Source organism: Trematomus bernacchii, unplaced genomic scaffold (genome assembly GCF_902827165.1).
Source record: "Trematomus bernacchii unplaced genomic scaffold, fTreBer1.1, whole genome shotgun sequence".
In the NCBI taxonomy this organism is placed as follows: Eukaryota; Metazoa; Chordata; class Actinopteri; order Perciformes; family Nototheniidae; genus Trematomus; species Trematomus bernacchii.
Window position 1 is genome coordinate 2,158,710 of NW_022987720.1, and position 24,378 is coordinate 2,183,087.

A 24,378-nucleotide genomic window follows, 5' to 3' on the forward strand; every position below is an offset into this window, starting at 1 on the left:
TCTACAGTCACAGTGTGTGCCTATTGAGCTGTTTAGAGCCATGTGGGACAAAACCTGATTATGCCCCTTCCTCTCGCTGTGAAGTGAACGTGACTGTAAAAACTACACTGCGCATGCTCAGAGTATTTTGTAATGTAATGTGTGTGGCAAAAAAATAATGACCAGAGGGGCACGGAGCTACCATCCCCACCATACGTCATCTCAAATCATTCAGAGCTGATTGGCTGTAAGTACGTGTGCCGCGAAAAGTGTGCTGTGTGAAGAGGAGACGAGAGAGCTGCAGTGGCGCGTCCTAAAACCAGGAAGTAAGCACAAAAAAGCAATGAGATTTCTCCAGAGGATTTTAGAAAATAGCTCAAAATAAGATCTGTGGGAAACGTACCTGTTAGATAAATGCACGTTTTGATTAGCCGGATAACATCCACATGTCTACCCTACTTTTATAATTTTTTTATCATAAATCTATGGATTAGATTTATGATAGACTTTTGAAACTACAAGAAGATAAGGAGGACTTTTACAAAAAAGTAATAGAAATGTTTGTCCAGAAGGATAGGAAAATGGACTTCATCTTCAAGTCAAGGTAAGACCGCCATTTTATTGAAAATGGGATCTTACTAAGAGAGAACAATTCAATATTTAAATGATAAAATTACATTTTTTGGGTATCCTTTTGTTGAACTGTCTGTTTAAAATTAATCGAAGCATCAGACAAAAAAAGCTTTTGAAAATAATATTATATTTTGGTTTAGGTCAAAATATAATATTTGTAAACCTGAAGAGTCAGTGCCAGTGCCTCACCAGCCATGAACCTCACTGCACGTCACTGCAGAAGCTTATATATAGACATCTAAGTTTTTTGTGCCCCACCACTTTTGTACATATAAAAACGCCACTGCAAATGTGTAATGTGTAGTGTAATAATCAAAACAGTGGCACGTTGCAAACAAACTGAACAACAAAACGGATCAATATGTTACAATATGTTTACCAAGTGACCGCCTCTATTCAACACAACATTAAAACACTACTTATTAAGCTAAATATTAGCTTATTTTGTTGAGGAAATGTTCAAGCAGCTGTGTGAGCAGGTAGGCGTAGAGCCGCTGCTGGCACGTGGAGCATTAATCACGGTGTGCTGCGCGTGCACTTGAGCTGAAACGCTAAGTGCTTAATAGTGAGGGTCTCATGGCTTCTACATCGAGAAAGCACTGCAGGAATGACCAACCCCGTAACCAGCCGTGAACACTGGTCTGCGGAACGCTAAAAGACACTGTGAATTTTAACTTAAGGCGCTGTCCATGCTGCTGAATGGCCCCGCGGCGAGAGGACCGACGAGCCCACGAGCGTCATCCTTTCCCTGTTTCATACCTGAGCTCTCGAGGATGATGGACGTCTACACTTTCGACAACACATTTCAAGGACTTGCGGATTTAAAACCTAAATGAAGAATCCACTTCGGCTTCGACAACATGTTCCTGAACACATCATTTGTCACGTTCTTTCACTGGCTATCTATTTACTGACCACCTCGACCCCGAAACAGCCAGTGACCATTCATTCATTCATCAAAGAAAATGAACTGCTGTGAATTAGTTGCCCTTCAAGCGTAGGATATCTGCAATTTATTCTAAGAGGAGCAGCGATACCCTTCGAGAAATGGCTCGCCTGCTTGTTTTGGTCAACTCCGTGGTCCTGTTGCTTTTTGGCAGCGGCATGTTCTTGGTAGGAGCAAGTAAGTGAACGCCTCTACAGCAGAGGAGTCAAATCAATGATTGTAGCCTTGTAAAATGTGCCATTAGCCATGCTCTAAGTGTTATAAAGCTGCCACTGCGATAACGAGGCTTTTTCTTGGAATTTAATCTGCACCTGATGATTCACTTTATTCATGAATTCAAATTAAACAAGATATGAATATGTTTCTACGCAAAGGTCTACTTATAGCTCGTCCCTTAACCCCATGTTTAACCACATGTAGAACAGATTACAAGATAACCTGTTTTAACCTTTTGAATCAATTACAAAAAAAGGACATTGAGTTTATTTTTTTGCATTCACGAATATATAATAACCTTTAGTATAACCTTGGCAGTTTGCCCTATTAGGCATCTTATAAAAAACAGCTTGTTTAAAGCATGAAACCTATAATGTCCTATAAAGTAAATCTGCACTAAAGCCACATCCAGCCTTTTTTCGTTGCCTGATCACTTGCAAGACACTTTTTCTCATTTGTTAGACAAATTGTTAAATCACTGCGTTAATGAACAATGTGAAAATGTGTAAAGGCTCTCATAAGTGACCAAAATATACAGGGGCATTCACTTTCTTATAATAATGTGCCATAGAAACACCAGTCAAACATGAAAGATAGAGATTGCTTGTCTTGCTTCAACTGTAGTAGGTGGTCTTATTTTTCAGTATGAGCACCAATTATAAGTACTTCTGCATTATTTCCATTGCAAGCTTGGAGTTTCAGACTTGCTTTAATGTTAACAGTTTTTATTTCTGTAGCAGAAATATTTCTATCTGCCTCTTTATGCGTGCATCTCCAGCATCTCTGTCTTTTTATCTACCTGTCTACCTCTATCACTTTCTCCCTTGCCTCTCAAGGGAACTGAGACTTACATGTGATAGCGCCTTGAGAAAATCAGATTGGCACTTCACCGTTTTCTCTGTGCCTGATACAAATATTCCGAGCTTTTGTCATATTCTGCGCTGATATGTGAAATGCAAAAAACCTTTCTGATCTCAGTTCAGTTCTGCATGGGGCTGTCAAGAGCAGGAAAAGCCACTGTTAAAATAATAAACATGGCACTCATAAATATAAAGTTGGCGGTTGCAATGAGCTTCAAAGCAAACTAATAAATGTTGAATTTGTTACTGCCAGCTGCAGTCATGCACGAGATGATGGGATTCACATTCAGTGGATTCTATCAATTAATTGTAAGCTTCTTTGGTTCATAATGATGTCTATACAACATTAAGAAAAGGGAACATTTTCAGTTTAGACCTTCAATCATTAAAATCTGCTTACAATTTTTTCTATTAGTTAATTAGAGTAATAGTTGTCAATTCGTTTTCATTTCATCCATTAAGCATGCAACTTAACCAGATATTCATGACTTAAAGTGAATATGTTGCTTCCTTTATAATACATCGTTGAGAAAACCCCCCCCCAGTATGATGCCACAAGGTCTTTCTAACCCAAACAAGGTATTTGATTTCTCTTTTTCCAACCTCACAAGATGTACTTGAATGCGGGTAACAATATTTACAGTCTGAAAACAAGCTAGAAAATGAATCCCACTTACCACCGGCGCTCGGCAAACATGAATTAGATTTTATTGGATTTATCTGGATGGCGAGGCTCATATCATTCTTGAAATTGGCAATCTGCTGTTCATAAACCTGGTGACGCATTTTTGACAAATAGACGTTTGGTATTAGCGCAGAATCCATCAGAGTTGTAATAATTGTATCTGCTGTCACATGGCAGACATTTAAACAAAAATACAGACTACGGTGTGTGGAAAAACTGGACTATTTATCTTGTATCTGTTTTAGAAGCTCACACTTGTTGGTGTCTTGTTTTCGCCATCTGTCTAACCAGTAAACACTGAGCTGGAGCCAATAAAATCAATGCTACAAACTCTGTAAACAATAATTCTGCTCATAAAAGCTTGACTTAACAGTATTAGAATCATAAATGTTAGCTTGCGGCTTGAAATGCTCATGGGTTTGGCCATTGATTACATTCACCTTAGACTAGCACCTGGTCCCATCTGGTCCAAACGGACATATCTCAGCCTCTGAGTCATTGAGAAAAAGACGGAGTGTACCTAAAGGGAGGGACAGTACAGTAATTGCATCTACAGTGGAGAGGCTCTAAAATAGACGGGAAAAGCATAGGATTTAGCCACGCCTGGCTGGACAAGTCCTTCCATCTGTATCCATCTACATACTGTAGCTACTTCAAACAGTTGCACTAGACACTACTGAAGATTTAATCAAAGACCACATAGCATCACTGTTGCCTCCCACATGAGAAAGAAAGGCAGGATCTCAGAGGGGAATGAAATTTGGCAATGAAACAAGAAAAAATGGTCTTCAAAGGTAATATGGGGGCAGACAGTGCTGCGGCTGAGATTAAACCAGCATGACATTGCTTTAGATTTTCACTACCAGGCGATTTGCAATAGGCCTGCGAGCAGATGTGCGACAACCTCCTGCTGTGCAGAGGACATTTAGACATCCCACGACTGGGTTGTGAAACACATCGGGATGAAGCAGTTTGAACATTCACAGCCGCTGTTATGAGTTATTGCCTTCATGTCAGAGGATATATTACATCTGCAGCCATTATATGTATTATAAATGGATTACATTACATGCAGCCCGTTAAACTCACTGGCTTGGAGGTAATTGAGACTGAAATATGAGCTTTAATATGGTGCACAACCTTGGTAAAGCGCAGTGTTTTCCATTTTAAAGCAATATGACTTATGAGTTTTTATTGTAATTGATCAATCATTTGGAACATGTATTGCAGAATAACGAGCTGAACACTTAATCATGTCAGACTCGATATAGTTTGTAAAGGTCTTTTTTTGGGGCATTAACTGAGTTACAGAACAAATTGTGACACTTTCAACTGGAAATGAGTGCATGAGATGGAAATCATAGAAATAATTGGGTTCAAAAGAAGTTAAAGTTAAATCAATCTGCAACTGATACTAACTGCAGCCAAAATAACAGTTGAACTTGCTATCGCACCCTATAGAAATGTGTAGAATTAGGATGTCTACTGTGCAACTAGATACAGCATCCTTTCATAAATTGTAATGATATTTAAGGTCCCTAAAACAGAAACAGAAATTAGAGTTCCCTGGTTGTATTTTTGTATTAATTCATCAGTGCTATTAGTTTGGGAAATAGTCTTTTATATTGCTTTTTCATCGGATACCATTTCAACCCTATTGCTTTTCTTCGACATTGAACGATATGCAAAATGGAAATGACACGTCATCTATCAGATTTTGTTCCCGGTGAACCGGACAGGTGATTTTCCCATTTTCTACTCACAACTAATATTTTCTGCTTAATCAATGTGTCATGGTTGCCCAAGATGCTTTGCGACCAAACGCTGCACAGGCATTGGGATGAATCAAAATGTTGAATATTGGACCATAAAAGAAAATATATCACTTCTGTTTTGCTGTGAATATTCAGTATCGGCAACCAATAAACTAACTATGCGTAAATCAAAATAAATTGCCCAATCGTGCGTCGCAAGCAAATATACAGTAGAGAACAAAATATGAGATGCCAGCTCTAACAAATCAAACTGGGCTCCTTTCCACGTGGCTCGTCAGCCATTCAGAGATCCAGCAGCACTTTCACTCTCTCTCTGTGCACTCCGGTTAGATGGGGAGTAGCTAATGTGCCGGGCTTTGGCTACACGTATGATTCACTCTGGCACTGGCCCACATCCCAAGAGGGGCTCACCATTTGTTTGCACTGACACACGCCTCGGACGCTTTGACCTATCGCTGTTTGATCGCAGATCTTACATAACACATTACGTGGAGTGGGTCGTACTCAGGAAACGTGGCAGCTAACAAATATTAAAGGTCACCTATTGTGCAAAATCCACTTTTTCATGTCTTTTATACATAAACATTTGTTCAACACTTATTGAAGGTGGGGGGGTCGGTGCAGTCTCTGATGTGTTGTGGAAGGGAGTTCCAGAGGGTGGGGGCAGCGATGGAGAAGGCTCTGTCCCCCCAGGTTCGGTGCTTGGTTCGTGTGGGGATAGAAAGGAGGTTGGCTTCTGATGAGCGAAGGCTGCGGGAAGGGGTCTGATGGTGGATCAGGTCGGTGAGGTAGGGGGGGGGGGGGGGCTGGTTGTTGAGAACTTTGTGTGTTAGCAGAAGGATTTTGAAGTGTATTCGTTGACGGACAGGGATCCAGTGCAGGTTTTAAAGGACGGGGGTGATGTGGTCTCTGGAGCGGGTGTGGGTGAGGAGGCGGGCAGCGCAGTTCTGGATATATTGCAGTTTATTTAGAATGTTGGATGATATTTAACACTTATTACTGTACAGTAGATGGAAACATCAAACAAGCCAGAAGACAACATGGGGAGGGGAATGGGACCTTACATCAATGAAAATATTTGCATTCGAGAATTTGCTCCTGAGCTCAATGTGAATACATTATTGGAAGTATATTTTATGAGCTTGTAGAATATGAAATGAATGGCTAAAGCTGCTAAGAGTCTTCCATCTGGTGCGGAAAAGTCACCTTACCCAGGTAGTCCAAGTTGAAAATATAATTGACCTGCTCAACAACCTGCAATGCCAACTGCATCATATAGGGCGTCGTTACTCATACATTACTGATGATTCATGGCCTGCTTTAACTGCCCTGTCACCTGCTCCATCACCAGCAAATGAGCCACAGACGATGCATCACGCTCACTGGCTGCTATATTTGCACATGCTTTGCTGTCTGCAACCCCCATTACCTAAAGGACAAGGAGACATTAATGTGTCCTGTCTTAGATAAATGTTGCACCTGATTTTGAAGTGGTCTGTATGACAATCTAGCAAATGGCAATGTAAGCTTCATAGTGTTAACTGGTAACTAGTCAGATTTTATCCAAAACAAATGATTATCTTTATCATTTTTGGCAAAGTGTGTATTGGTCACGATGCATTTTACAAAACAACAACTTCGATGTTGCTTTTAGAAATACAAGGTGGTTCTCTGTGGGCATTTTAAAATAAAGAGAAGTGTAATCCTTGTACATATATATATATATATAGCTATATGAAACATGTTATGAGGGAATTGTTGATTGGCTTTGTTGGCCAATTAGCATCAGTATGTTGGTTTGTTATCTCACTGATAATAGATTGAATTATAACATCATTAGCATGCTCATCATACAGTATGTACGTGACACAAACATTAGCAGTGATTTAGAAACAAGGACACAGAAGCCATTACTGGAATATATATGTATGACTCACAGCCCCGTAGCTCTCCAAAGATCAAGGACAATATATTCTTTATGCGAGTTGCGCTCCCTCTTAACCTTCTGCACATCTATCTTCACACATAAGTACCTGCTTCCATCCAATCCAATCCAATCCATTTTATTTATATAGCACATTTAAAAACAACAGAGTTGAACATCAACAACTGTATAAAAACATAGCATAAATACATAAAAAACAGACAGGACATGAAACAAATGTAAAACACGAGACAATGAAACCAGATCAGAATCCACAGACTGAAAAACTCTCCTACATGACGTAAAAACAATACAAAACACTAGTAAGATAAAAACCCAAATGTAAAAGCACAAGTGTCATCTGGTCTGTAAATGCCAGGGAAAAGAAGTGGGTTTTTAAACGAGATTTAAAAACAGGCAGAGTTGGAGCAAGTCTAACCTGGAGAGGCAATTCGTTCCATACTTTTGGAGCTGCAACAGCAAAGGCTCTGTCTCCTCGCTGCTTTAGCCTTGATTTTGGGACTACCAGAAGTAATCTGTCAGCCGACCTCAGTGACCGTGTGGGTGTGTATGGTTTTAAAAGATCTGCCAGGTACGGTGGGGCTAAACTGTTTAGGGCTTTGTATGCGAACAGTAACATTTTAAATCGTATTCTAAAACTGACTGGTAGCCAGTGTAAAGAGGCGAGTACAGGCGTAATATGTTCACGCCTGCCTGTCCTTGTAAGGAGGCGCGCAGCAGCATTCTGGACCAGCTGTAGGCGTGACAGGGAAGCCTTGCTTACTCCAATGTACACAGCATTGCAGTAATCCAGTTTAGTGGATATAAAACAATGTATTACTTTCTCAAAGTCATTAAAAGAAAGGAAAGGCTTGACCTTTGCTAAAAGTCTTAGCTGAAAGAAGCTGGATTTTACCACAGAATTGATCTGTTTGTCTAGTTTAAAATCACGATCAATCCGTACCCCCAGGTTTGTGACAATCCATAAATAATACTCATTAAATGGGCAAAAGGAGACAGACGTAACCTCCTGACCTCTTGATACTTAAAGCCAGGCCCTCCCCTCTCCGCTCTCTCTACAGTGGGAACACTCATTTCCTCTCCACCACAGGCTAAGCATTACTCTGGCCTCTTGTTCAGCTCATTCGCTCCCCTTCAATTACCAATCTCTGACCTTGTCATGAGCCCAAGGAACCAAGCGTGTTGTGTTTGACCTTGACCCCTCCCTATGCAGTTCATAATGCCACGAGTGCACTGCTGGGATGAAATATTGTCCTTGTACAGCAAATGCCTTTGGCTATCATCTCAAGATAACTGTGTTATGGGTTATGAAGCCCAGGCTCTACGAGTTAATAAGAGCGTTTGAAATACAAATGGACTGTACTGTCAATTAACATTCCCTTGACTAGCTACCGAAAGCTTCGTATACAAATCGTACTACAGGTAGTTACAGAGCAGCTCTGATACTGTAATTACAACTCATTAGGAAAAGCATTAAAGTATCAAGCTTTGTCTTATCTGATGCGATCCCCATAAGATCCCCTATTATTTTCTCATTATTTCTCACAAATCTGACATCTCAAGACATGTCCACTCACGTTAACCTCTCAACATTGCTCCAGTCACTTTCTGCGACAACACACAGAGTCCATTAGACCCAGAGGACAGCCTCCAGGTCCCCATCGGCACGGCCAATCCCATTTCATCTATCCCTCTGATCTGAGCTATTGTTAGGAGACTGTGAAAACGTATAGGGCGCTTTATTAGATCTGTCCCCTTCAAGCGCTCCTGCCTTTGCTTCTCAGGCTTTAGTCCCACTTTGCAATCAACGTTTCCAATAGCAACCACATCATGATAGATGGTTGCAATGTACCAGAATGTAGAAACGTAACCATGCCTGAGTGAGTTGGACATGAAATGGACACCATGGTTACTTTGGTCAGCTCGACCGACAAGGCTGTTTAAGATAAAGGACATAAAACATGAGACATTGATGCAGGTTTGATTTAAAATGCAAGCAGGCAATTATAACAGCTAGTAACAAGGACACTTAACTAAGGTGTTTGAATTTACTCATCGGTAATCTTATTGTTTGGTCAGAGGAGCGGATACAGTATTGTGTTGTTTTGAGTGGCCACACTGAGGCTGCCTTTGAAAACAGTTGTCAATGTCAACCCAATGGTTTATTGGTCTAAGAGGATCAGTAAACAGTAAAGCTGGTATCTGGACATGAAAGGAATAACAGAAATGTGCTTTGGTCAAACAAAACTCCATATAGCCCATCAAAAAAGAGGCAACTTCACTGTAGTCCAGTGCTTGAACGGTTCACGAGGTAAAACTTATCAGAAGATCGTCGTTTTACCTCGGCTACAATCTGCTGCATGTTGTAATGTGCTTTTAAAGATTGTGAACCCAAATTGCTCCCGAAGGCACAGCTAGTGTGTGAGTTTGTATGAATGAACATGAGATAAGATACTGAAGAGCAGTTTGGCACCTTGTGTGGTAATTGGTCAATGTTGATATGTGGTTTTAATGCGCTTTGAGTGGTCGGAAGAAAAGAAAGGTGCTTTATAACTGTTGGTCTATTGAATATTTAGCTTTTTATAACATGAGACCTGGCAGTTAGTGTACCATGATGACACATACAGTCAGGTTATAGTGTTGAGTTCAGTGCCAAGACTTTCCAGGTGCAGCGTGGACACATATGGCTTGGATCATTTCATATCTGGTGGATTAACAGAAAGTGTATTTCTGTTTCCTTTCCGTCAGACCGGCCACCGGCTCCTGTTAATGTGTCCGTCATGCACCTGCGAGCCGACTCGGCAACTGTATCCTGGGAAGTTCCAGAGGGAGATATAATAATCGGCTTTTCGATCTCACAACAGGTAAGTCCTAAACTTGTATTATGAATATGGCGAAACATGGACGGGTTGGCAGAAAACCCCCCATAAGGGAAAATTGCATTAGTTTTAGATTTGTGACTTGGCATTGAGCCTTTGTCATGTCCTGTTGAAATGTTGTTGGCACACCATGCAGCGAGTATGAAGAAGTGCACCTGGAATCTGAAACCCACCCTGTCATCGTTCGTGCCAGCCAGAGTGACTGAAAACATATTACTCGGACAATTAAATGATAATATACTGTAGTCACTAACTGAAGTCCATAGAGGAGTTTTGATCAAACACTATATTTCATGAGTTTGTCCAGCATAATGAGTAAGTATTAGCACATATGCACAGGCTCCCAGATAAATGAAGATGTGTCTTCATCTCGGTGTGTATTCTTGGGTAAAGCTTTGCTTGACATGCAGAAAGGGTGACTAAATATTGCCTTCAAGCTTGGAGTCAGAATCAAACTTGGCATGGTCGAATTGTCAAGAGAAAACAAGGGCCACTTTGTGAAGCCGCCAAACTGCAATTGTGAGGCTAAAACGATTTCATAGGCTTAATATAGGAAAACCAATAAATGTTAACCCTGAATGGGTGAACACCATATGTTTATGTAATTGTGTTTATGCTTTAAAGCATCATGCAACCCTTTAACTTTGCTTTCACTTAGTGTGACTGATGGTCTGTGTACAACACCAAAATGACCCAAACACACAGATGTTTGTCATGGTAAGCATCTTAATTTGATGTATATCGTGGTAAATAATTACATTACTCATAGTTTACAGAGGTCTTTTAGTCGAGCAGGGCCAGAGACTTCGACCTAGAGCCACACATAGATCTGGATGATACAGGAGAGTCATTCTCACAGCTTTGGGTCTTTGTTGCTCCAGTAACCTTCTGAAAGGTCATAGACAAAGTCTGAGACTTTGATTAGTCTAGACGGCAAGTGCCTCGAGTCACGAGCTTTCAGAATATTGACTGCAAATGTATAATTCCCAGTCAAGACTCCATACGGCTAAACTAAAGTGCCAACTGTTAATATAATAAGCACACAGCATGTCGTTCTCCAGCAAACTTTGGTAGGTAACCTCCGTCTCACATTATCATGGCTCCATCAAGAGGTACATGATTGTTTTTTTAGCATTTTTACGAAGGTTTCTTCCTTAGGGACACATTTGCAGGACTGTTTCTTCACCCTGATTACCAACACTGTATTGATTATTGCATCTATTCAATAGATCAATCTACTTTGTTGTACTTTATCCCTGTTCAAATCCCTAGAGGCAGGAGGGACACATGCAACGATTCATTCGGGAAGTCAACACCACCAGCCGCTCTTGCGTCCTCTGGGACTTGGAGGAGGAGACAGACTACATCATCCAGGTCCAGTCAATTGGCCTTCATGGGGAGAGCCAAGCCAGCAAGAAGGTCCATTTTCGAACCCTCAAAAAGACAGATCGCTTCCCCTCCAACAGCTCCAACCAAGGTAAGGAGCTGTGGCATACAGTATGGTTGTTTGCCTCTTGCAAAGATCATTTGAATACATGTGTTTCTGTCTGTGTTAAAGGACAATAATAAAACGTGGTTTGAAGAGTAGGGGCTCGTGTTTTCACATGTGCTAAAACCTTTCTTTGAAGTTAAACGCTAAGGCTGGCCATATGTTTTTTTAATATCGTCCTCCAACCCTCTAACAACACTAAAACCAACAATCAATCCTTCTTGCTAACTCATATTGTTTGTGTAGCCACATAGTTTATAGTTCCTTAAAGTGGAACTCTATTATTGTTAAAAAACTACTAACAAAACTAAAAGTCTATCCATTAGATCCATTAGATATGCTACTAACACAGTCTCCGCCAACCAGTGAAGTGGATCAACCTTTGACCTTCAGATTATAAACAGTTTATCATGACTATGTTGATGACTGTGCCTAATTTGAAGACATTTCCTTACATGCTACTGAGATATCACAACAAAAGCACTTCTTTCAAATTAAATGTTTGTTGTAATGAAGACATACACACTTCACCCAGTGTCAGTAGTGGCTGTATTCTTTTTTCAAATGACTTTTTATGCTTTTGCGCTACAATACTGTAGTTCTGTGGCGTGATGAATAATATATATCATTCTTCGGATACACAGGCAATACTTGTTAGTCTGATAAATTCATTGTGTCTTCATGGGATATGTCAATGTCAAAAATATATAATTTAACTGCCAGGTATTGAGTTGGTTCAGTCTATCAAATGCTATAAAAGTTTGTCGAAATGCAGTATTATCGATAAGGTCACAAAAGGTCACTGCATCGATCTTTTCAGAGTGTTTCACCTCACTCTGTTACGCAACATAAAGCTTCCCCCCCCCGAGGCGAACACAGCAGCAACCCATTACAGATGCTTTTCCTGCTCTCGCGCTCAAGCCTCTTCTGGCTGTTGAATGCTTTTAAGCGGCCTGACATCGAAAATGAGCTACATTAAAGTGCAAGTAACCTAAAGCCTCCTCTCACGCATGTATATTTTATCCTGTAGACCATTTCATTATTGACAGACTGTTCAGGCAACTCTTCTGAATTTAAGCAACTCTATATAACTCGGGGTGAACTAATCAGATTCAAACTCACACTCTGAAGCACTTTGGATTCAGTGTCTGGGCTCATAGGCTGGAGGGAAATATGAACACCATGACCAATGGAGAAAGGGGTTAGTAATTCTCAATTCTTCATGGCAGAGGAGGAAAGTGTCAGAAAAAGCCATTCACTCTCAATAGCCGCGTTCACACCGGAGTACTTTTCCCCGTACTTTTCCGTTTAGTTCCGTTAGTACCCCTTATGTTGCGTTCACACCAAAAAGAGTACTTAGTGCCGGGAACTTTTACCCCCATTTTTAGTGCCTGCTAGAGAGGTGGTACTATCCTGGGGGGGAAAAGTGCCCCAGTTCTGATTGGCTGGGCAAATTGCAAACCACGCCCCGTAAAACTCTGAAAAGTTTTGTGAAGCCGCCATTGTATTTGTGGCATTAGCATTATTAGCATTAGCATTCGCCCCGCGCACCAACGGAGAGAGAATAACTTATGGCAACACAAAAAAAAACATGGGAGCGGTGGAGTGATGAGGAGGTGTCGGCGTTCTGGGGATTTACTCGGAAGGCTTCAGTAGAAGCGGCCGGAAGTCCCCAACTCCGGGGACTTCGGGCGGCAGTATACGCCGTGAAGTTGTTTGCAACCAGCCAGTAAACCCAAAGCAGAAGAAGATGAAGTGACGTCAGCGGCTCATTTGCGTAATCTTCCCTCAGGGAAAAGTACTCCGGTGTGAACGCGATTGGTACTTGGTGCCCTGGGGTAAAAAGTGCCGGGGCACTAAGTGCCGGCACTAAGTACTGCAAAGTACGCGGTGTGAACGCGGCTTATTTTAGGCAGTTGGGAAGGCTACATTTCAGAGAAAAGCCCTTCTCTACATTCCTTTAGCCATGATTATGGGATGAGCCAAATCTATTAACAGTTTAAACAATGACAGCTTGAGTTTGGCACCGTTCTAGAAACAGGCCTGCTACTTCAAACAATGTTGGCTTGTGTTATATTATGGGGTGGTGTAGGTTATGAATATAGAAAGTGCTGATGCAGGTGAATCATACACGTCTTCCTTTTTAGCTGACTCAGGGTTGGTAACATAAATTGAGCTGGCACCATCGGTGAAAGAAAAAGAAACACATTCAGGCTCAAGTTCAGCTGAAGAGCCTGTACACTGTCCATTTAAGTCATACAGAAACATTGAACTACTTAACTCTTGCTATACATTAAATACACACACATTTGTATCTGTGTTTATATTAGTTAAAAGCAATGGATTTCAGAGAGTTAACTATCCATGAATATCTGAATGAAGCGCTTAGAATGAGAATATTTCACTTACTACTTTTGGAAAAGGTTTCACTGTGCACCATTAATCATAATTTGTAGCCCCCACGAGTCATGCAAGTGGGTCAGGAAAACAGCCCACTCAGTGCATGAGCTTCATTTGTGGGAGTTTGTTTTGGTAAATGTAAAAGCCAACAGTGTCAGCTTTCCATAAATCTAATGCCTGCACTGCTGACTTCCCATGTCCCAGTTTCAAAGTCCAATCACATCACATTTCTTGTGTCGGGTTTATGACTCGGCTTCAGTTTTCATATAAGGGTCTGTGTTGTTGTATATTTTCACTCTGATAATGTATGCAAATGTATGCAGACTTACATTTTTATTTTAACCACAACAAGCAGAAAACTTTTGTAAATGAACTTTTGCTATATCAAATACACAAATGTAATTATCTCTTTTGAGACACCTCCAATACTTTTATAACCTCCATCCTTTCTCTTAACAAGCGTTTGCCCTCTCTGAAAGGATGTTTACAATGTTTCCTTCCAAGATAGCATCATACAGTATGCCTTAGTCATAAACCTTAGTGCATCTTAATTGAATAGGAACTTTTTTATATTCAGGATCCTGCCGCTGACCATTGCTCCTTAAACATTATTTGTAATCTAGTTGTGCATCCTATTGAAACTAAATTGATTTGAAGCATAGTCTAGGCATTCCAAAAAGCCATAGATATAATACCCATAAATCAATAATGCTTATATATTTTTCCTGAACGCAATTATCTTGAAAATGTAATTACATATCAGTGCATATGCAACTGAATGTACACCTTGCCAGAGCCAGATTCAGAATCAATCTATTTCGTATAAAGCATTTCCTGGCAAGATATATGCCAATTTGAATTTAAATAGGCTACTGAGGATCAATATGTCATTCCAAAGTCTATTTCAATTTGATTATTTCCATGGAAAGCTTTTAATCAGAGTATATATTTGTGTTCTCTGCTTGCCCTTCAAGAGTGACGTATGTCTCACTGTGGTCAGAGGAGGAGACTTTTTAAGATCAATTGTTGTCATATGTCGGCAGTTTATTAATATTCCATTAAAGTAATCAATTGCTCTGTATAACCTTCTGCAAACTAAAAAGTATCTTACTGAGGAGTAATCCCAGCATAATGGAGGTACAAGGGATTAACAATGTTAGATATTGGTATATGGGGTGTTTCTATTTGTGTGTCTACTGTACATTAGCATGCTGTATTGTTTTGCATGAACAGTGTCAGTCAACCTCCAATTAAATTATATAAAAAATTCCAAAACAAGCCGCCTCTGCGATTGTCACCTGCTCTCTTTCTGTTTCACAAAAGAGATCAAAACAGAAAGAAAGAATAATTTCAAAGGATGGATGCCTTGAGCAGTCAAATCTAAAAAAAATTAACATCAACCCATACTGATACAGATTTTATATCATAAATGAATTCACATTATACTGCACTGTACTCAGCTGTAGTTGAACCCACATGTTTAATACACTGTATAGCTACTGTAGGAGACATGTTTTCTTTTAAAAACACAGTTTCTAGGAGACATAATGCAATAATAAATCACAGGGTGCATCATTATGACACCAGTACAGCCCCCCCAGTGTGTTGTTACATGGCTTCCCGACACAGTTCACAGCCACAAACAACATGCTGGGATTTGGGGTGAGCAGAAGGAAGGTCAACCAATTATCTCGACACGAACTCTTTGAGTGCACCGAAGGCATCACAATCCATACGTTCCCGACTACAGCACAGCGTATATCTGAGTGTGGTAGCAATGCCACATGAAATATGTACGATACGGCAGCACAACATGTTATTCAGGTCATCATTTTGTTCCATCACTCGCTTGTATATTACATCAAATATGCACATGGTGAATATCAGCATGCTTCACAGTCAGCAGCACGTTTTTCAAATTAAGGATCATTAGATCAACACGGTAAACAAGAGCAGGAAGTTCAGATGGAAATGTGCAGAATACAGAAGCCTCAAAGATCAAATGAATTACTGTAACAGCCTGATACAAGTGGTTTCTCTATGATTAACTCTACTTTTCATATGTGCAGGGCCAGTTTATAATTCAGTGGGTCAGGTTCTGACAGAATGAGATGTGGGATAATAAAGTGGAGAGCAGCTCGTAGGTCGTACTTAGTGCTGAGCTGAGTCCTGACCCGGCATAATGTGTGCCTACATGCTGCTGGAAGCACATCTCACGCTAGCTGATAGATAACACAGGGGGCTCATTGCTGAGTTGTTTTGAACATTTCAGTCAGGAGCCATTTGTAATACCTGCACACTTAAAAGGGGAAGCAATTCACCTTCACTATTGGGTCAATAAAAGGTACATTTACAGTTAAAAAAAGGCAACTACTAACTGACAGCAGGGCATGAATAAGCAATATTCAACCAAACCGCTGAAACTCAGACTCAAAGGTGTAGCATTAGCATTTAGTTTATGTTATCTGCCATCTGTGTGTTTACGATGCCACTAAGCATCAAGGTATGTGTACGCTTTGATGGTTTGTTTATTGGATTTAATCCAAATTGTTACTTCTTTACATTCTGTCGTGTGCAAGTTCATTCATTTTTAGCGTTTAAGATTAAAATGCTCATGGAAATTGCCCTTTAAAGAGAAACTAGAACACAGTTAACAAGGCATTTGCAGACGTTTAGATGGAAGGTCTTTCAGAATACCAAAGCCTCAAGGTTAATTACTGACACAGCCTTCTACCAGTAGATTCTCTATGAAACAGCCTTCTCTTAGTAGTTGTATCTATGCATTTCAGTAGTTTGGTTAAACAATGTGTTATTGCTTTTATGGTAGTTAGCAGATGCCTTTATTTACTGATGACTGTAAATGTAGACAGTAGGGACCCAGTAGTAGAGGGCAAATCCCCTCTAAATTATGCAATGTATAACTTACGGTTCTTTAAGTCTGAATGGTACCAACAAAATAATCAGAAAATTGCTAAATTATTCATATAAAACAGAACTATACTGTATGTGTGTAAGCTACAATAACTTGCATTGATTGTCCTGACATACGTTGTTCTTCAAGAGTTCAATGACCCACAGTCAACAAAGACACAATGATTTGAGGCTATTTTAAAGTTACAACTCTACAACTTCCCTTTCTTCATTTACGTTTCCCATGCACACAACCAAGATGGCAGTAATTGACCCCACTTTGTAGCAGCCATCACGCCAAGAGAGCTGACAGTTTCCGGCCCAGTTTCCTGACGACTTGATTCACTGAAAGAAGCAATTGGGAAGAGTGGTGCTCTGGAAGAGTTCCATCCATGCGGGTTAAGAAATAGTTTGCAGAGTGGAAAAAGGCCCATAGTCAATCCACTTAGAGGATTAATGCTACAGGATTGATTTGTGGTAATGCCCAGCACATTTCCTGACTACGTTTTTTGTTAAATGGCATAGAAATCATGAGAAATGAAGAGCGTGTCAACTTTTACCGGTGCTAATTGACAGGATGTGGTCTTATCAGGACATCCAGAGAACAAGCTCTTCTCTTGTGAAGGGTAGTTCGGTTTTACTGACACTATGTCAAGACTTATGTGTTATTGTGTGTGATGTTTTTTTTACTGGATTGCATTTCAATGTCCAATGTATGTTGTTCTTTGTTGTATCAATTAAGGAAAGGTCAAAATGTTCAGTCCTCAGTATTCAGTAGTTAGACCTCGGAGTGTGTGTTGACTACAAATGTCCTTCCTGTGGTCTCTCTAGATGACCCCACTGTGCAGGGCCTGGATAAGTCCCGACATCTACAAACAGGAGAGATGATCATCATCGTGGTGGTCCTGGTCATGTGGGCAGGTAGGTATGCAGATTGTGTGTACAATAATAATGATTTAGTCTTTAAAAAAGCACTTACAAGAAAATACGTTATGTAGATATGTAGCTTGGTAATATGATCTTTTAAAGGAAGAACATTAAAGGCAATATGGTATTTCTTCATGGATAGATATACAATGAAACATACCTAAACTGTAAAAGAAAGCGTGCACGTCTTTTACCTTAATAAATACAGCAGCACTTTATCGATCACAGTAAGAGGATACGTATATTTTATGGTTACGGTTATAGTAAAAGTCCATATTTTATTGTGTGAATACAACATTTTACCACTAAAGAAACGCTGTTAGGACAATTTAAGTGTTCTGCTGGTGAGTTTAATTTGTGGTTTGCCCCATTACATTTTATGTCAGGAAGTAACAGCCTGAGGTGCTGAAATGAATTCCTGTTTACATAAGTGATTGTTTTTACCTGGATGTAGTTAAAAATGTTATTTTCCACAAATTGACACCTTCCTAGAGGTGTTTATTGTACTTGCAAATTACATTTCTTAAGTTTTAATAGGGCCAATTAATTTATTGAAACACTAGATTATATATCATTAGCTATATAACCAAGTCTCTCTATAAACAATCCTAGTACTATGTCCTGTTAAAGTAACACATATTTAAATTTGTCCCATCATTAATAGCCTCATTGGAGATTCGATATGATCTGATACCTATACATTCAAGGTAAAGCATATCATGTTATTGATTGGTCGGTGTCGATGGTGAAATTAAATGAAAATTCTGCCAAATCAGCTAAAAGAGAACAGATTGTTTCCACTGGAACTGCAACGTGTTAGCATTTATTGTTAGCCTCAATGATACAAACTAATGGAGCACACCTAAAAGAGGTTTTACACTACAGATTATCTTGTAGTTACATCAATACATCGACACAACAATCAATACACAGTCATCCAGAACAAGAGCTTTAAAATCCATATTCTGTAGTTAAAGTTTAGAAACCGGAGCATAGATTTTCCCTTCTAGACTTTTGTCAAACCATCATCATGCTGTCCTGTATATTCTCTGCCTCGAAGCTCTCCTTCCCTGCGTGAGTTTCTACTCCTTTGATGAAGTGTGCAGCTTAATGAAGTGTTGAGGCACAATGAGAAGTGGCAGATCTGACAGGCTGCCAGACGCCAGGTTTCACACCCCAGAGTATCAGAGCGAGATGTTAAATAATACTAATGAGAGAGACCGAAGGGACATGGAGAATATGAGGAGTGGGAGTGAAGGAATAAAAACACCTCATGTGCCGCGATCATAATGAGCTGCTCATTTCCAGTTTTAAAGTCCATTTTCCCTGCTTTTTTGATTCCCAGCCGGCAAAGATAGTTGTTTTTTCGCATTTTATTTTTGTATTTCTTATTTTATCACAATCATTTTGAGATTTTTTCAATCTTTAATCGCTTTTGCTGATTGGTTCAAAAAGTGCTTTCAATAAAACCATTATCATATGTGCAGATCAGTTGTTTTTGCTGAGCTCTTGAGGAAAATTGTGACTTTATAACAACATTACAATAAACTGTAATGTGAACCATTTAAATGCAAAATAATCACTTTTCAAATCACAGTAATGCTGCTGCAATTTAATCAAGCAACAAACCCGTATAAATGCCTACCATGAATATGTATTTGCTGTAAAAAGACATTTAGTTTCAGTGTCGCAAAGCACTTGCATTAATAATAATGTGTTAGTTAAATGAATTACACGTGCCTTGATTTCTTGCAGCTACAGTAATGTTCATCACCAGAACTTGATACCAGGGTCTGAATATTTAATGATGCGACTCTCATAGATATTCATAACCTCAGTGAAGCAAGGAAGGTATTTGTGCGCATTACAGTGTTTAGTAAACTGGAGGCAGTACGGCACCTGGCAGATTTCTTACTGTAGCAAAGCAAACTCCATGGAGAATAACTGTCTTCTAAGCTTTCCGATAAAGGCAGAGCTTCACACTCCCAGAGGAACAGAATTCCATTATCCGCATGGCCTTTCAGCATTAGAGGAAGTGGTGACATGTCTGAGAGTGACAGTCCCCCCGCATCACCGCTGAATTCCTATCCTCATTTGTGTGTGTGTGTGTGTGTGTGTGTGTGTGTGTGTGTGTGTGTGTGTGTGTGTGTGTGTGTGTGTGTGTGTGTGTGTGTGTGTGTGTGTGTGTGTGTGTGTGTGTGTGTGTGTGTGTGTGTGTGTGTGTGTGTGTGTGTGTGTGTGTGTGTGTGTGTGTGTGTGTGCCCATCTCTCTCCTCCCGGCAGCTGTGATTGCCCTGTTCTGCCGGCAGTATGACATCATCAAGGACAACGACTCCAGCAACAGCAGCAGTAAGGAGAAGGCCAAGCCGTCGTCGTCGGAGAGGAGCACACCGGAGCACCACAGCGGGGGGCTGCTGAGGAGCAAGGTGGGCGGGGTTTATCTGAATAAAAAGCTCTTTTTCATGCAGCTCTATGTGTAAACAAACAGCGTCTCTCTGTGTGACAGTGAGCCAGCGTACACAAAACCACGACCCTGACACTAAATGGAATTCAGCCTAGATCTTACTTATTATTTTCACGTTTCCTCTTCTTATTTAGACGTGTCAAGGATTCCATTTCATGTTCCGTGTCGTGCTGTTGGTAAACAAAATGACCTTCCAGCAGAAAGAATTTCACAGTTTAGTGCCCACCTATTGGCACTTAGAAACTGGAAACTCTGTTGTACTGGATATTAAAATGATAACTGTATTTATTTTGGGTGCACGTACATCTGTACAGGCTGGGTAACAAAGAGCTCCACTATGCCATGATTAATGATGGAAATTCTGCCCAGGTATGGTGTACATATCAGCTCCACACTTTTGCTGACCTACCAGAGCTTTCTCTCTTGTGCTTTATTCGCCAAATAATCTCATTATAAATAGATTAGGCACGAGCAGCTGAAATTTAGATTCGAGGCAGAAATTGACATTTTATTTGATTAGATAATGGAATTTGCATGTGGAGAAATGTGGAGAACACTAATGTATGGTTAATTAAAAACTAGGTTTTCATTTAAAGTAAAAACAAATCTTGAATCGAACCTAGGAAGACAGAGGATTATGGTAATCACTGCTAAAAATAGAATATGCCAGGTCATTGCTAAAGTGTAACCTTTTATTAGTTAGATGCTTTTATTTGTCATTAACAGCACACAGACAACACTGTTGCCGGAACACATTTAGACAATACAGCCTATTTGTTCAACTTTACCCCAATTGGTTTCATCCCATCTGAGGAGATATTTAGAAAATCTGATATAGAGGGCAACATCTTCCATCAAATTTCCACTGGGAAAAAATAAAACCTAATGGTGTTTTTCCTGCAGATCTCCAAGGATTATTTTCTCAAGCCGCAGTTTCTAGAAATAACATTAAAGCAGCATGTCTGTTATGGAAGATATATATTGCATGATCTATAATAGGACAGAAATGGTTGGTTTAATGTTGATGCTCTAGGATTCTCAGTGGTCAGTTCAAGAATAGACAAATGTATGCAGTCACAGCTCAGTAATGAGGCTGTGGCCGATCAATAGAAGAGGTCTTTAACATTGTGTGTGTTGACCTCTGGCTGAGATTTAAACTAGCACCATATTGAATTTAAATTTAAATAAGCTGAGGGGCAATCGTTTCAGGATGCCTCATTGTGTTTGGCTTATCTCTCCTTCCAGTCCTCATTAGGAGGTCAGATCTTATGCAAGGTCTACGATCAGTCAATTGTGTACATGGCTAAACAAAAGTCTTAGAGGGGTTTCATCTCACCAAAGAGAAAAGATACCACTTTGTTTTAAGCTAAATAAATTCTGATTGGCTTGCAAGCAAAATGACAAGGGTACTTCTCGAGCTGTGGATGGAGATATTCGGATAGGGGGCATTTTATTCTCATGACCCAATAAACTGACTTGGTATTCATATTTCACAGTTTGTAAAAAACATGAGAAAGTAAAATAGTAAGCTAACTATGATGTCTTTAATCTTTTCTGTTGCAGTTTCATCCTTCTGTGCCGTCTATCAACATCATTGAGGTTTGAGAAGAAGCAAGACAACGTTAAATCACTCTCTCTTCGAACATCAATGCATTCCTCCACCTTTGTCACTGATGAGAAAACATGCGTAGTGGATCGTCATCAGTGAATAGGGTTGGCTGAAGCTGTGTTTGCAAAATGCACCCGGCATTTGTAGGAAAACACCTAACTACATGTACACACACACACTGTATCTACATGACCACACACACATTACAGTACAGTAGCTACTCCTGCAGGTAGATAGGACACAAACTAATGTTAACCCATGGTGCCGTTAACACTGATGACTGCCAGCCACTTGGCAAGTTATTGCAATATAAAAAGACACGATCATCTGATCAAGGAGGCCGGTCTTCATGACTTTAAAGTCGCAGTGTATTTTTGATATTGGCATGTGCAGTTAGACACCACGTTCACCTGGTATAGGCAACTCAGCTCTTAGTAAATCAACATTTTCCCATTGCAACTAGTGTTAATATATTCATCACATCTGTATGTTATCGTACTGCTTAGGGCAGCTTGGTAACAGGGAGAGAAAGCAAACATGTATTCATTTGTAAGAACCGCCACAGTGACATGTCTTAAATTTTCGAATGATATTAAAATACATTGTATTTTTCCACATTTCATAATGTTTCATAATGTATGTACATATTTCATTCATTTGCTAACGTTGCATGCAGGTCATTTGCCTGTAGAATAGCATTTGATGTGTGTTCTAAGTTCCAACAATGGAGAATAAACATGATTGCAGTCCCTTGAAGATGTTCATGTTTTCTTCTATTCCGACCTTCATCGAAAATCTTGTACATTTCCTGAAGTGTAAAATAAACCTTCTTTTGAATGTCCCATCACGGAGTTGCAGCTAATGTAATGGAGTGTCTCTCACAGAAATGCATCCGTATATCACTTCCACCACGCACGCACGCACGCACGCACGCACGCACGCACACACACACACACACACACACACACACACACACACACACACACACACACACACACACACACACACACACACACACACACACACACACACACACACACACACACACACACACACACACACACACACACACACACACACACACACACACACACACACACACACACACACACACACACACACACACACACACACACCACACACACACACACACACACACACACACACACACACACACACACACACACACACACACACACACACACACACACACACACACACACACACACACACACACACACACACACACACACACACACACACACACACACACACACACCTCATCGATTTAAACAAAGATGCATTGTGTGCATTAAATGTTGGCTGAGACTACAGTACAGTAGAAAAACAGCACTTTATGCACAAAATACTTGCCAAGTCTTGTTACAGAAAGTGTTTGAACGCACCTCCTACTAATTAGGTAATGATAAGGCGGATAAAATCATCATCTCTCACTTCCATTTCGGGTAAAAAAAAAATACTCAGTGCAAAATCCTGACAGTATTTTAAGCACAACGCCAATATGTCGAACACAATTCATTTAGATTGTGTGCCTCCTGGTGCTTCATGATCCTTTAAAGAACTTTAAAACAGTTCCCACACTGCAGCATTATGACACTTTTAATATTTGATGAGTTTAAATCGACGTATAGCTGACTCCGGAATAGCCTATGATCTTCCTTAGTTCAGATCCATATTCTTCAATGAAAGACTGCAGTTTTTTCCAAATGATAGGTTTGCGACTGTACAGAAACCAGTTGATATGGATGGTAATTGTATGTGATGTACACTGCACAGTAAGAGTTAGAAGGCAGGGATTTTGAAAAGACTTACTCCTGTCTTGTAAAAGTCAATCAATTTGAGAGCTGGCCCTACTTGAGTCGAGTCAAAAGCCTTGATGCTCTCAGATTTTCTGTTCTTTGAACACGATCGACTGGGAAAAAGCTCAGTCGGTCTATTGTTAAAAGATTAAATGAGTCTTGTTGATAACAAACACACAGAAAGCTACTGTATCTATTTACTCAATAATACAACCCCCATTAATAACTCAAATGTCAGTTTTACCACCAACAACATTCATCCAAAATGAAGCAGAAGTTACGAGACAAGAAGCGCTGCCGTCTTCTTCCCATTAGTTTGCTCAAGTGATTTATGGGCTGTTGTTGTAGCTGAGATAAGCTTTATATAGATGTTATTCAGAGACGGAAGTATATACTGCATCTATAAATACATTGATTTATAAATATAGGTTTGTCACAGGAGTCTACTTTCATTACTGCACTAGTCCCTATGTGCAGCAATATACTGTAAGCAGCCTCTCTGCCCTCCATATGAACCTTGCTTCTACCTTATAAATAGGAGAACAAGAAAGCCTGCCATGTGAATACAAGCAAGACACGTTTTGAAATTTGCTTTAAACACAACCTATTACTGATAATGATTCCTGGGTTATTCAGAGGTTAAAGGTTTGTTGGAGGTGTACTGTAAACTGCCACTGCATGTGCTAAAATGTTGTCCATGAAAACTGCTTTATATCACTTTTATACCGCAAATACCTCGTACAGATAGCCAAAACTATATATCACTAAAAAACCTCTAACTGCAAATGGGAAATACTCACAGCACTGGCTCTTATTATTTCCCTGAACATCCCATTTCCTC

General features: G+C 40.0%; 1 protein-coding gene across 1 annotated transcript; it reads left to right on the plus strand.

The window, feature by feature from the left end:
• The first annotated feature begins 1,270 nt into the window (after positions 1-1,270).
• fndc4a (fibronectin type III domain containing 4a) lies at positions 1,271-22,473 on the plus strand. The gene is made up of 6 exons (XM_034143601.1): positions 1,271-1,735; positions 9,788-9,903; positions 11,191-11,395; positions 17,549-17,638; positions 19,928-20,070; positions 21,672-22,473. The coding sequence occupies exons 1-6, from the start codon at positions 1,660-1,662 to the stop codon at positions 21,711-21,713; spliced, it is 672 nt and encodes a 223-aa protein (XP_033999492.1). The 5' UTR covers positions 1,271-1,659; the 3' UTR covers positions 21,714-22,473.
• The last annotated feature ends 1,905 nt before the right edge of the window (positions 22,474-24,378 follow it).